The 13,396-nt window shown below is 43.7% G+C and overlaps 1 protein-coding gene across 1 annotated transcript in view; it reads right to left on the bottom strand.

Annotated features, from left to right (window-relative positions):
* Positions 1-13,396, bottom strand: part of DHX15 (DEAH-box helicase 15) — a 1,215,680-nt gene that overhangs the window by 83,375 nt on the left and 1,118,909 nt on the right. The window contains exon 18 of the mRNA XM_044062183.1: positions 8,302-8,471. Within this exon, the coding sequence (XP_043918118.1) occupies positions 8,302-8,471 (170 nt within the window). The remainder of the gene's footprint in view (positions 1-8,301; positions 8,472-13,396) is intronic.

Raw genomic sequence — 13,396 nt, 5'->3', positions numbered from 1 at the left:
AGACCCTCTAACTTAAACGGGTACTTGACCCAAGAAATTACACAAACAGTAAAGTAACAGGGGAAGGCCCCTCTAACTGAAACGGGAAACCTTCCCTGACTAAAAATTTCACGAAATTAGTAACACAAATTCGCCAAACACACAAATATAACAACAATATAACAATAGCTGTTAAAACAGCTTTTGGGTTCAAGGAAAAGAAATTTGTGACAGGAAAAAGCCTAATAACTAGTACTTAGCCCAGCCAATGTTGAGACCACGTCTAAGCTTGATAGCGGCAAACGAGATCTGGGGGATTAGTGGTGGTGCATCCTGGGATAAAAGATAGCTCAACCAATTAGAGGCCTCGCTCTATAGCATAAGCGTGCCGAGTCGGAGCCGAGGGATCGGCTCCGAACCCATCAGTCAGAATGTAGGCGAGATAGGATCACATAACATCTCCATGTTTATATCACCACCTTGTGGGTAAAACCTGAAATCACAATTTAGCAGCCCTGTTTAAGAACTGAGGAAATGGAAATCATATCATTCAAACCAGGTAACTTAGTGGAATCTAAAATAATCTGCCAGTACAACTCTCTGTATTCAAGTTTGGCCTCCCACATGCCACCTCTTATTTCCCTTAGTATTTTTAAAGAACTGTCAAAGTAATTTTATTTATATATTTTTATGTGATAATGTATATGTATTTTGAACAATTGTTTATTTGTAAATGTTCACCTAGTGAATTACAAATTTTTTTATAAACAGCAAGGTTTAAAGAAGTTTGAACTGTATTGTTTAAACTTTTGTTTTAGCATCAGAGAATTTTATTGGTGAGACTTCATTTGATTAATTAATTGAATTGTGAAATTGAATGGTTATTTAAGTGTTCCACCTGTTTGTACTTGGTTTCTGATGAAGACTTGCTTTGGTCGAAAATGTACATATTGGTTTGGCGTTAGTCTGACGTTTGTGATTTTTAATAAAGAAATTTAAAAAGGAATTTTTGGTTTCTGACCTCTATTTGGACACTCCTTGCAAGTCTAAGTTTTGGTTTACATACAACAGACCCAGTGACAGCTGCTCTGCAGGAAGCCTCCAAAGAATAAAACCCACATTGTAAAGTATGTTTGCCCACCTGTTCAGTTGAATGCAACATATCTTGCATTTCTTTCAATTCAGACTGTTGAGGGAGTGTGCTCATTTTTTTGTTTTAACTGAGACATTAGAAATTGCTGATATTTTAGCATGTGAAATTGGCAATTTAGTGCTCTCATAGCTAGAGTGGCTGAGGTGTAAACCTTTTCCCTCCACCTGTCTAGTGTTCTGGAGTCCCTTTTCAGAGGGTACAGGATTTTTTGCCATAGAAGCCTTAGCCCCATTGGGACCCTGGGAGATGGTCTCTGGATCAGCAACAGGGCTTTTATAAAGGAATTTGTGGGATTCAGCCACTCTATAGGTCAGGTTTGGCTGGAGCAGGAGGCAGAGAATCTGGGTTCAAACTAGATTCTAAGTAAACATCATCCACAATGTGTAAAACTGGGGGGATTGGCAAGTGGTCTGTGCTGGGGGAGTAAAAGAAACTCTCTGAGCCTTTTCTTTGAGTCAGAGTAGTCCTGACCTTCCCAGTGAAAATGTTCCCTCATAGTGTGTAAAGTTTCCCCAAAGGAGTAGTCTTCAGGAGGAGAAGTTTAGGGAATAGAATCCTCAGCATCAGAATCTTCATAAGGGGAGGAGGAGTAATCTTAGTCCGCAGAGGAGCCTGAGGAAATAGACACTTGATCAGAAGAACATAATCTTCCTCTTGTCTAGGCCTTTTGTCGGGTGGGGGTTGGGAACCCCTGATTAAAGAGATCAAATCTTCAGCCATTTTAAGCATCTGTTTCTTAGGCATGGGGCCTTGAACTGGAGACTGAAGTGCAGTCTTTTTAGGTTTAATGGGAGTCTTAAGCTTAGGATACGTTTTTATGGTTAGCGTAGTCGGTCTGAAGATGCCTTCAGAAACCGAAGGTGTTTCTGCAGCACCATCTCTTTCTGCAGTGTCGTCGGTAGGGGCTAAACAAAATGGCTGCGTCGGCCTAGCACTCTCCGCCAAAGGCTCTGAAGCGGTCTTGGGTTCCAAATCTGCGGTAGTCAGGGGCTGCGACGGAGCCTCACTGAAGACCGGTGAACCGGAGACCGATCCAGCCGAGGCCTCGGAGTCTGGCTTGGGTCTAGGCTGCCTGTCCTTATTCCTTGCGTTTTTTGTGCACGCCGGTAGTCGGTTGCTCCGACGGCATTGTGTAGTTAAATTTTCTACACAAGTAGTGTCGTGCGAAATCAAAGCGTCTTTTTATAGTACGCTTATTAAACCTAGCACAAAAACGACAACCAGTGACGTCATGGTCTGGGCCTAGGCAAAGTAAGCAGTAAGAATGAAAATCCTTATGAGGTATTTGCTTCCCACAAGAAATACAATTGTTAACTTTTTCTGACATCGGTCTGAGGCAAGAAAAGTTTCCCCAACAGGGTACTTAGCTTTATTGAAGACTTCGGATCTGAAATTCGACTTCGAAATTCTCAGGAGTCGGCCGACCGGCACTTGCGAACTTCTTCTGCTTCGGGCACCGCGCGGCAAGAAAGACTGAAGAAAATGGCGTCGGATGCATTATATATACCCCTGGCACACTGACATCAGGGAAGAAGCGACAGCAACTGACGCCAGACCAAGACTTTGGAATTCCGGCTGACTGAGTGACCGCCTGACGACAGGATAACCCAATTGTGATGACTGCAGCAGCGTAAAACGATGAACATCTGCAATCCAAATTGTAGCTTGCTACAGATCCCCCCCACCAAGCCCACTCCTCTTTTCTTGATATACTGGAAAATATTAGGGTTCAACCAAACACCCTAATAATGGGCGATTTCAACTACCCCACCATTAACTGGGAAAACTACTTATGTACCAACTCCTTCGCTCAACGCTTTCTGGAATTCATAAACTCCAATGCCTTGGATCAACTTATTCATACCCCCACCACGGGCAACAATACCCTAGTCATTATCAACATGAGTGACCAGTGTTCCACACCTAAAGTAAACTCCTCATTGGTCAGATCCGACCATAAGCTATATCACCCTAGATATCTACATCCCGCTCCCACCCTCCATTAAGGAAACCAGGGTAAAATTTTCTCCAAGCCAACTTCATGCTTAAGACAGAAGTGGCGAACTTCATGACACCCATGCAGATGGACAATACAGTTACAACTGCTGAATCCTACACAAATACACTCTATAAGCACTTACATGAGTGCATGGATCGTGCTATCCTAAACAGAACCAAGACGCTATCCTCCAAAAAAAAAAAGGAAGCCAATCTGGTGGTCCCCTGCCATAAACAAACTCTACAACAGAAGGAAGAAACTGTTGCAAGAGAGAGTAAAATCCCATGAGTGGAGGAGCTCCCTAGTCAGCCTCAGTAAGAAGCTGAGATCCCTTATAAGATCCTCCAAGGTTACCTACAAAAACAAACTCCACACTGACTCTAGGGACAACCACAAAGCATTCTATAGCTATGTCAAGAATCTCAATGGCAACACCCAGAGCTGCTCTGAATTAAAGCACAATGGCATGAAAATTACAGAATTACCTGATATTGCCAACATCCTGGCAGATAGGTTCAGTGCTAAAGTTACCCCCCTCTCACCCCTAAAGGGCCCATATCTATATAGGAAGAATGCAGAGTCCTTGTAATCACAACTACGCAGGTAAAAGCTGCACTCTCTAAAGCCAAAAACACAGCATCCATGAGACTGGACAACATCCCAGGCTGCATTTTACACAAACTTCAGAATGAACTAACTCCCCACCTAAGCACCATGTTCAGTCATAGCCTCACGTGTGCCCACTGAATGGCGCACAGCAACAGTTATCCCACACCACAAAGGGGGAGCCACCACTGATCCCGGGAACTATCGCCCTATTAGCCTGACGAGCCTGGTCTGTAAGGCCATGGGACATATCAGCATGGAACTCATAAACAAAGACATTGGTAACCTCCAAACTCTGGACCCCACCCAGTTCAGGTTTGTGAAATGCAGATCATGCCTCCTGAACCTGATCGCCTTCTTTGAGGCAGTCACCAAAGCCATAGACGAGGGTAAGGTACTTCACACAGCCTACCTTGACCTCACCAAGGCTTTCGACACCATCCCCCATTCTGGAATTTGCTAAATTCCCTAAACTAGGTATAAATCCATATGTCACAAGATGGGATGCCAACTGGCTCACTCACAGAACCCACACTGTAAAAGTTGCAGACTCTAAATCTGACTTCAAACCAGTGACAAGTGGAGAACTACAGGGTTCAGTCCTGGGACCTCTCCTATTTGGTATCTACTTCTCTGAAGTACAGGCTAACACAGAAGGTCTTTGGCTAACTAGGTTCACAGATGACTGCAAACTAGAAGCCACAGTTGAGTCCCCAAATGATGTGGATATTCTACAGAAGGGTCTCAGTGAGAAAGATGCCTGGCCTCAAGCTCAATGCCAAAATGTGCACTGTCATCCCCTTTGGTAAAAACTGAGTACCCATGAACTACCACATAAGCAGCAGTCTACTTAATGCCGAATGTGTGATGAGACCTTGGGACCCAGGTGGACACTAGTCTCTCATTTGATAATGACATCGCCACAGTAGTCAGGAAATCCTTCTATGTGGCACATATCACAAAAGAGCTCTCAATCAGGAAAAAATAGGTCATTGTTCCCCTCTACTTGACACTCATTAGACCCATTATAGAGTGCGCTGCCCCTTTTGGAATGTACCTCTCAATATATCTGCAGCAGCTGGAAAGGCCACAGAAGTACCTGACAAAGAAGATTACTGGCCTCAAACAGATGCCCTACACAGAGTCTCAAAAAACTCCAGCTTTACTCCATAGCGTATTGCCTACTCCAAGGTGATCTCTGCCTAACATATAAAGCTATGTCAAACCCAGAGCTGCAGGACATGCTACACCTAAAGAAACCCCAATCCCTCCAAGCTACATGCTCTAGGGACCTAAACCTTGTCACCACAATAAACAGGACATGCTGGAGGGACAGAGTCCCGTCCCAAGAGACTTCCCATATTCTGGGGCAAGCTACCCATCTATGTCAACCAAAGTTCCTCATGAACACTCGTCAAGAAAAACCTTGATTGGATGGGAAATAGGAAATGCAACCCGGGGATCACTTCTGTGGCTCTGCTCGACAGGGGCACAGGAAAATAACTTTCTTGGGTGGCTTAAGCCAGGGAACCTTGTTGGCTAGGCTTAATTAGGCCCCTTGGGCCTATAGCCTAGTAAATACCTATGTCCTCTGGGAGGGGCTGAAGCTTAAGCCAGGCAAATCTTCTAAGGGCAGAAGAGGAAGCTGCAGCCCTTAAGGTTGCTTCTACAGCATTGTAGCTGCACTTAATAGAATGTCTGGCTACCTGAAAAGAGGCAGCAATGAGGGAGGATGCCAAGGCCTTGCTTTTTGAGTCTGGCATGTCTGAAATAAGTTTAGAAAGCTGAAACACGAGCTCCATATTATACCTGGGGTCATGTGGGTCTGGTAGCTCAGAGCTCTGAAGGCCAGGGTGGCTGAGGTACAGATTTTCCTGCTCCAGCCTCTCTGTCTGCTATCCTTACCTGATGGGAGGAGGAAGGAAGCAACCTGGAGGCCTTATCAGAGGCTACTGAAATCACAGAAGGGTTTGCAACTGATGCCCTGAAAAGAAAACTGCAGTCCTTAGGTACTTCATAGTACTTGTCCAGCTTTTTTAGGGGCTGGAGGTTGATAGTCAGGGTTAGTGGAAGTAGATGCAAAAGCACCTAAAAAGGCTGGAATAACAGAAGGCATGGCTGAAGGGCTGGGGGACTGCACTTGGAGGAGATCATAGTAACATTTTTGCACCTTCTGACATCTGTGAACTGTCCCATTTGAAGTAGTCACACATCCTGGTATGTCTCCCCAAAGGAAAGAAATTTCCTCCATAGGAGATTCTGTTTCATTTGAATCTTCTTCAGGGGAGGCATAATGTAAAGATGAGGAGATATCAGAGGAGTAATCAAATGGATCACTGTCCTCCTCAGAAGAATCTTCTTCAGAAGTGGCCTGAGGCCTAGGTCTTTTCTGTGGGGAGGTAGGCCAGGCAGGAGGAGAAGCAGAGTGAACACAGGGAGGCCTGAGAGCCATGAAGGCTTTGAATAGGTCTTGTGAAATTTTGCCATTTCCTCTGAGGGTTGAGAGGGGAAGAAACGTGCTTAGCTTTTTGCATCTTTTTTGCTGGAGTATCAATGTGATGCAAAGACGACGGGCCAGACATAGGCCTACATTCTACCAAGTCTGAATCAACATCTTCTCTAACAATTTGAGTAACCCCCCTCCCCCCAGGGCCCTGGGACACAATAAGCCTGGGTTTCCCCTGACATCGGTAGACAAGTCTGAGTTGCCTTTCTGGACGTGCATACATCCGGTACCAAGGTGGCCTGTGAAATGGGTTCAGCCTGTAGTTCCAGATCCATGGTGGCACACGTCTCTTGAGCTCTCAGGTGCTTCGGGAGAGACACTGTATCGAGAGGGACAGCTTTGGTTTTGGGTGTATGTTTATTGGCCTTGCGCTTAGTAGGCTCAGTTGTCATGTCCAAGGAGGATTCCATCACACTATTGGCTAAAAGCTTAAGGTGTTGGTTTTCTAGGTAGATTGCGAGGGAGGATAACAGATTTTGGACTGTTTTTGACAAATGGAGCAGGTTTTGTGGTGGTGCTAGGGTCCTGAGCAAGAGAGGCACTGGGAATGACTATCCTTATGTGGACTCGGTCTTCCACAGTCACACCACCCTATCCTGGATGACATTAACCTCAATAAAAGATAAGGTAGCAGAAAAAAAAGCAAGATTTCCCCAACAGGGCACTTAGTTTAAGCAAGTGATTCTGGCAGCAGCAAGATCCAGGACTGGCAACCCAACTGGAGGCAAAGAAGTACCGAGAGTGGTGTGCGAGAACATTGCTTTTATGGACGATGTCTGCTAGTGGCCTACATCACAAGTACTGTGCACCCAAGGTATTGGAAAACTTTGATATACTGGCCGACGTCAAGTCGTTGCCTTAGCAGGCAACTCCCTTATGTCAGGAATATTGCAACCAATGAATAAAGACATCTATGCTCATACCATTATCCATTCTTACAAGAAATGGAATGCATCAACTGAAGGGTCTGAAATGGTACGTTTGGATTACTGAAATCAATGGCAGTCCAAAACATTTACTTAACTTATTCCAAGACGTTACAACCTTAGACTTGAACAGGGAGGTACAGGAACTCCTCAATGGGGGAACAGGTGTCTTTAAACAAAAGAGTAAAGTATTTTCGGTTATCTGACTGAACTGCCGTTGTCTGACAGATATCTATTACAGAACATCCAAGCTCCAGAAAATATAACCATGGAGGACAAAATAGCATCCTTCATCTCCAAGTTCAAAGGCATGAAATCAGCATAACTCTGGAATTATCTTTGAGAACTAAAATTTGATTAGTCTTTTGCTCCTGTCCAACATTCTGACCAACTGCACGTTTAACAAGATTCTATCTCCCAAGCACAGTTTCACAGGTAACTTAACTCTATCAATCTTTTAATTTTACTCCTCATCTGAATTTACCACTAATTACCTAAACAGGTTGCTGATCTCCCTCTGATCTACTTCCACCTCTGTTCTAGAGGCAGACATCCCCTTTATTTCAATACCCATGCATCTGTGCCTCATCCCATTCTTTTCATCAGTCTCTACACCCACTCATACAGAAATACTAAGGACCCAGTAAAAGATACGTCTAATACATATTAAGGACCAAAAAACAATGCAAATTACCAACAACTAAAAAAAGGAACTGAAGAAAATACTGAAACCAGAATTGACCAGAGCTGATAAAAATCACCATGTAGCACACAAAAGAAGTGAATTAAGTGCTTTTGTTCTATTTACTTGCAGAACTTCATCAGATTTTTATCGGCTCCAGTTAACTCTGGTTTCATTATTTTCTTCAGTTTCTTTTTTAATGTATATTAAGCTGTGTGCATGCCTAAATTCCGTCATGAAATGCCTCACATACATTTTATGCACCATAACCTCGTACTTTGTCTAATAAAATCTGGAAGTTTAACCCTTAGGCCTTTGTTGAAAGCTGAACAACCCAGTTATCAAAAAAGCAAGACAGCATTAGCATCCAACATGCAATCAGCAGTTGGTACAAAGACCACTGGAAATAAAGACATCATAGACTTCAGTATTAATCAGAGAAATACTCACCATTCAGGCTTGATATCTGTGCAAGTTCTAATGTAGTTTTTTGTAGTAAGCACAAATTCATTGTAAAGCACCCACTCAGGTTTGTGGTCAAGAACGGTAGATGGATGTAGCTGTACAACCTGGTTATCCTTCACTGTCAAGTAATGCCCTGTCCTTTCCAAGTGAGCCACCTAAATTTATGTAATGTAGAAAACAAAACAGAAAACTGCTCAACAGCATGTGTAATACAAAACGTTTCAACAGGTTTAAACAATCTACCAAAATTTAGTCTTCCTTGCTTTATAGACAACATAATACATTTTATTTTACAACTGTGGGGTGGTTCCTTCTGCCTTTCATAAAATGATCTTGCCCAAGACCTTTTGCAATGCTGAACAAGTCCCCATTCCCAGTTGACTCAAAGACGATGGGGCTACATCATCTTACACTGTGGCCCAAAAGTGCAGGAAAGGGTTAAGTGGTTGAAGCAAGATTCTTCCAGCCACCCTGGGTCTTAATTCTTCAGCTTCCATCTGTACAGTGGGCAAATCATTTAACCAGACCAGTGATTCTAGGTGACTAATGGAAAGAAACGCTTCAACCTTGTGAGTTTAACAAACTACATCCATTCTACCAAACTCTTACGAAGTGAAATGATTAAAAAAAACAGTGTTATGTGAAAACTTACCACAACAGTAGAAGTCCTACTGATCACTGTTGAAATATTCCTAACAGATGGGTTTTCACCTCTGATATCACTCTGGGGTACCAAAGCTTAACCTTCCCTGGATTGTATGTCCTATGTCTGACCTAAGCTCGCAAGCATGTGTATACAGGCGGATGCATGAATTAAGCTACTCAGACCATCTCCAAGCTAGCAGCTTGAAGACCGCTGAGTGAGACTGGTCAGCTAGGGGGGACAAAAAAGGGGGGAGAGAAGCCCCCTGGGGCCTAGAGTCCTGCAGACATGGCAGTGAGACAGAAAGATGCATCCAAAGGGGGAAGGACATCTAATATTGTGGTAAGTTCTTAAGCAACTGTATTATGTCCTGACTGAGATCACTGCTGCAGTATTCCAAACAGATGGGCGAGTCCGAAAGCTCAACAAAACAAAAGGGAGTATTAACTATCCAAGAGTCCAGAGAAAACTGACTAAATAAAAGTGGCTTTGGATCCTGAAAAGGCATCAATTCAGTAATGTTGAGTGAAAGTGTGTAGCGAAGACCAAGTGGCAGCTTCCAGGACTGTTTTGGTATCAACTCCTTTGCTGAAGGCAACCTAGGATGCCACTACCCTTGTAGAGTTAGCTCAAAGGCAGGAGGGCAAGGATTTGCCATGGTGGAAGTAACAAAAGGAGACTGACTTGGAGATCCAGCTTGTAAAGGTTTATGTATATACTGGCTGGCCCAGTTTGGAGTCCATGAGTGAGACAAACAGCAGGTCTGACTTATGAACAGATTTGGTTTTATCCAAATAAAATCTCAGCTGTGTGCACAGCTAAGAAGTGTAGTCATCCCCCATCGAGGGGGGATTGGGGATCAGACCAAAGTGGGATTGTCAAGGCCGTAATAGCCTTGAGCAGAACTTGAGGGAAGTCCATCCACTACTACTCTCTCTCTAGACAGACGGGGTGAAGGGACATGTTTTGTCTGGTCATTTTTTTTCCTTTAGTGAGATGTCAACTTGAATCAAGCAGGGCAGCTCAGACCCCTGATGTAACTCAAACATAATTATGGAAATCTCTTCCCTGACTAACATCTGTGGGATGCCTTCTGGTCCCTCTGAAATGAATTGTGGTCCCCCCTTCTCAGTAGAAGAGGTCTCTTCAGTCATATGACCCTTTACCAAAGGTTCTGTAACCTCAGCAGGTGCATCAGTATCAGAACAGGCAGGCTAGTGTCAGACACAGGCGTTAAGTTTTTCTTGCGGGATGGATGCATGTCCGTTGAAGCAGAATCCACCATCCTGGAGTGGGCCAAATGCTTAAGATGTTGGAGCTCTAAGAAGGTTCTGAGCAAAGACAAATGGGATTGCAAAGTTTTGGGCAAAAAAGATTGGCAAATGAAGCGGACCTTGTAGTCATACTCCATCACAAGGCAAAACAGACACTGGGTATTGGAGGCCTTTGCAGAGAATTTGCCTACTGTACTTGCATTGACCCTCCTAGCTGACATCTTGTACAGATACGGCAAAACAATTTATACAAGTAAAGAAAGACTCCCCAATGGGGCACTAATATATTTTTCTTTAACAGCTACGGTACCAATGACCACACAAAGATCAGTCTGACGGGTGCGACACCCGGATTCAAGCTGGCGGCAAGATAGTCTGAAAAGCTATGCTCATACATCTGCCTACATACCCCTACCCTTGCGAGCTGAGGTCATACATCACAATGTACAACCCAGGGAAGATTAACTTTTCATACCCTGGCCAGATATCAGAGGTGAAAACCCATCTGTCTGGAAAACAGTGACCTCAGGACAACTATATTAATTTTTAACAGACTGGGTAGGCAAACATTAAAAAATGGTCCTACCTATTCATCACCTGCAGCCCCACCACCTGTTAGGATTCGACCACAATTTTGCTTCCAAACAAGAACATATTAAATTTAGAAATTCGAAATTCTAAGTGCTGCTTTGTAGTATTTGGACAACTTTACTGAGTATATTGATACCAAACTCCAATTAACTGCTGAATTTTTTTTGTTCCTTTGGCTTTTCCCGGTTAGGGGTCGCCACAGCGAAACTTCTGTCCGCTAATGACTGGCAGTAGATTTTCACTGTGCCAGCTCGATGCCCAACCTTCAAAGGTACGCCCATTCATGCATGTCTTTCGAATGCCACTCGACTGCAGGGAGGACATGCAGAATCTACATAGAAGGCGCTCCAGCAGAGAATCGAACGGGAGAACCTCCTGCTGTGAGGCGACAACGCTACCGCTGCACCATCGCGGCTGATGTAGTAAGGAAGTATTCCATTAAATCTCTTGGAATTCTTCACAGTCATGTATTCACTGAGGAGAGTCCCCAATTTCAGATTTAATGGAATACTGATGTAGTAAGGAAGTATTCCATTAAATCTGAAATCTGGGACTCTCCTTAGTGAATACATGACTGTGAAGAATCCCAAGAGTATAAAACTCCCAGGGAGATAGGAATACGAAAATTACCAAAAAGTGAAGAGACTGAGGGAAGAATCCTGAATAAAAGTACCAGGAGTCAAGGTCCAAGTGATAAAGCTTAAAGAAACTGCAAACCAATGACCAAGTGACAGATATAAATGACTGCGATCACAATGCCTTTAAAGTAAGCACTGGACCTAGTCATGACTTTTGAAGCAAGCATGGGATGGACTTCCTGCCCCTGATTTAAAGTAGTCTTTGAAAGCAACACTTTCCAATGGGTCACTATAAAGTAAAAAAAAAGATTGTGCTTTGCTATGCTATTTCATCTACAAATTCTGCTGCAAAACATGGAATCGGAGAATGTGTACAGGAATCTTCTCTGCAAGTGAAATGGGGAATTTGCCCACTGACGTTTTGAATTCTTCATGGCAAATTAAGGGCCTAAATCCCAGAAGACCTCCCTTATTCCTCAGTTGCTGGGAAGGGATGGAATAATGGCACAGTGAGCCCACTGGTCAAAGTCGCATTAAATGCCCTGTAAGTGGCTGAGAAAGTGTTGCCAAGTTGATGTCCCACTTCCAGATCTGTACCAGCACTCTGCATGGTGGTAAAAGGACAAGACTGCATCCAACCTGCTTGTCTACATAATAAACCAAGGTCTGGCAGTCTTAAGTATGGAGAAGGTGGTCATATCTTATATTGCATGCAAAAGCTTGAAAAGTAAGCAAAACATCTTCACCTTGAACAGTTATATGTTACATATGACTTTCTCTCATGGGGCCACCACCTGCAGAGCACCAAGGAGGACCCCAACCAAACTGTCCAACACTCATTTTGTTAGAAATCACAATGGACAAGACTGCAATAAGAGAAATTCCACAATGAAACAGACAGGGAAAGCTCATCACTCCATGGCTTGGAGGATGGATCTCATGCTGTTACGTTCCTCTAAGAGCAGGATAATTGCAACTAATGGCACTTCACTGTACACTAACATCCTTATCCAAAGAAGGGTCAATAGGATGATGAAGACAAAGGATGCATAAGGCCAAAATGCACATAAGGTTAAAGCCCCGAATCCTCTCGGTCACCCTACCCAAAAAGCAAACTGCATGAAGAATGGATCCGCTCTGTATTGTGATGGATATCCTCCTCAGGAGGATCACACAAGATTTCTCACATTTCTATGGTACTACCAGACACCCGTAACTATGGCGAGACATAAGAAAGGCATAATGTCAAGTAAATGAGAAAACTATCCATGTATCAAACAAAAAGGAGATCCCTCTCCCGCATACTCCCCACACACAATGAACTCATGTAAAGGGCGAGGGGAGGGCTGACAAAAAAAAAAAGAGCAAGCAAAGGTGGTACTCAAGTGCAAAACTAAGGAATATGTTTTGGAGTTCCTACACTGATTTGTTACGTGGTGTCCAACATCTACTGACACTACCCAGACCCTCAGGAGCAGGAGGGTCATTTGCCTGCTGAAATCGCATAGACCCAGAACAGGCCAAAAACTCCCACCTTCTTGGGAATAAAACAAAAGCAGAAATAAAGTTCTTTCCTCTTCTATTCAAGAAAGAAAGCATCACTGCAGCCTTTGAAAAACTGGAGTTTGGGACTGCATACGGAACTCTATAACTAAATCTTTCAATGGCCTCATAATGCATAAAATACCACACATTCTTAATGGAAGAGTTGCTGTTGATATGGACCCACCTCCTTTTGATGGGTCCTATAAGTAGGTGCACTCTCCACCAATCACAATCCAACATATTTCCCGATAGATTCCATGCTTAGGGAATAAGCTAGGTGCGCTGGGACATTCTGCGACATCAAGCACATACTGCTTAAGAACCCCTACCTCCTGATCTTGCCAGTTCAATCCCAACCACCAGCAAGAGCACTCCTGAATCAAGAAATAAAGATCCGACATCTGCACCGGTAACTAGTAAAGGATTTACTTGGCTGACCTGAAAACTCC

Source organism: Protopterus annectens, chromosome 2.part1 (genome assembly GCF_019279795.1).
Source record: "Protopterus annectens isolate FY-2018-M chromosome 2.part1, PAN1.0, whole genome shotgun sequence".
NCBI lineage: Eukaryota > Metazoa > Chordata > Ceratodontiformes > Protopteridae > Protopterus > Protopterus annectens.
Note: the sequence above shows the minus strand (reverse complement) of the source record. Positions and strands in the feature narration are given on the sequence as shown.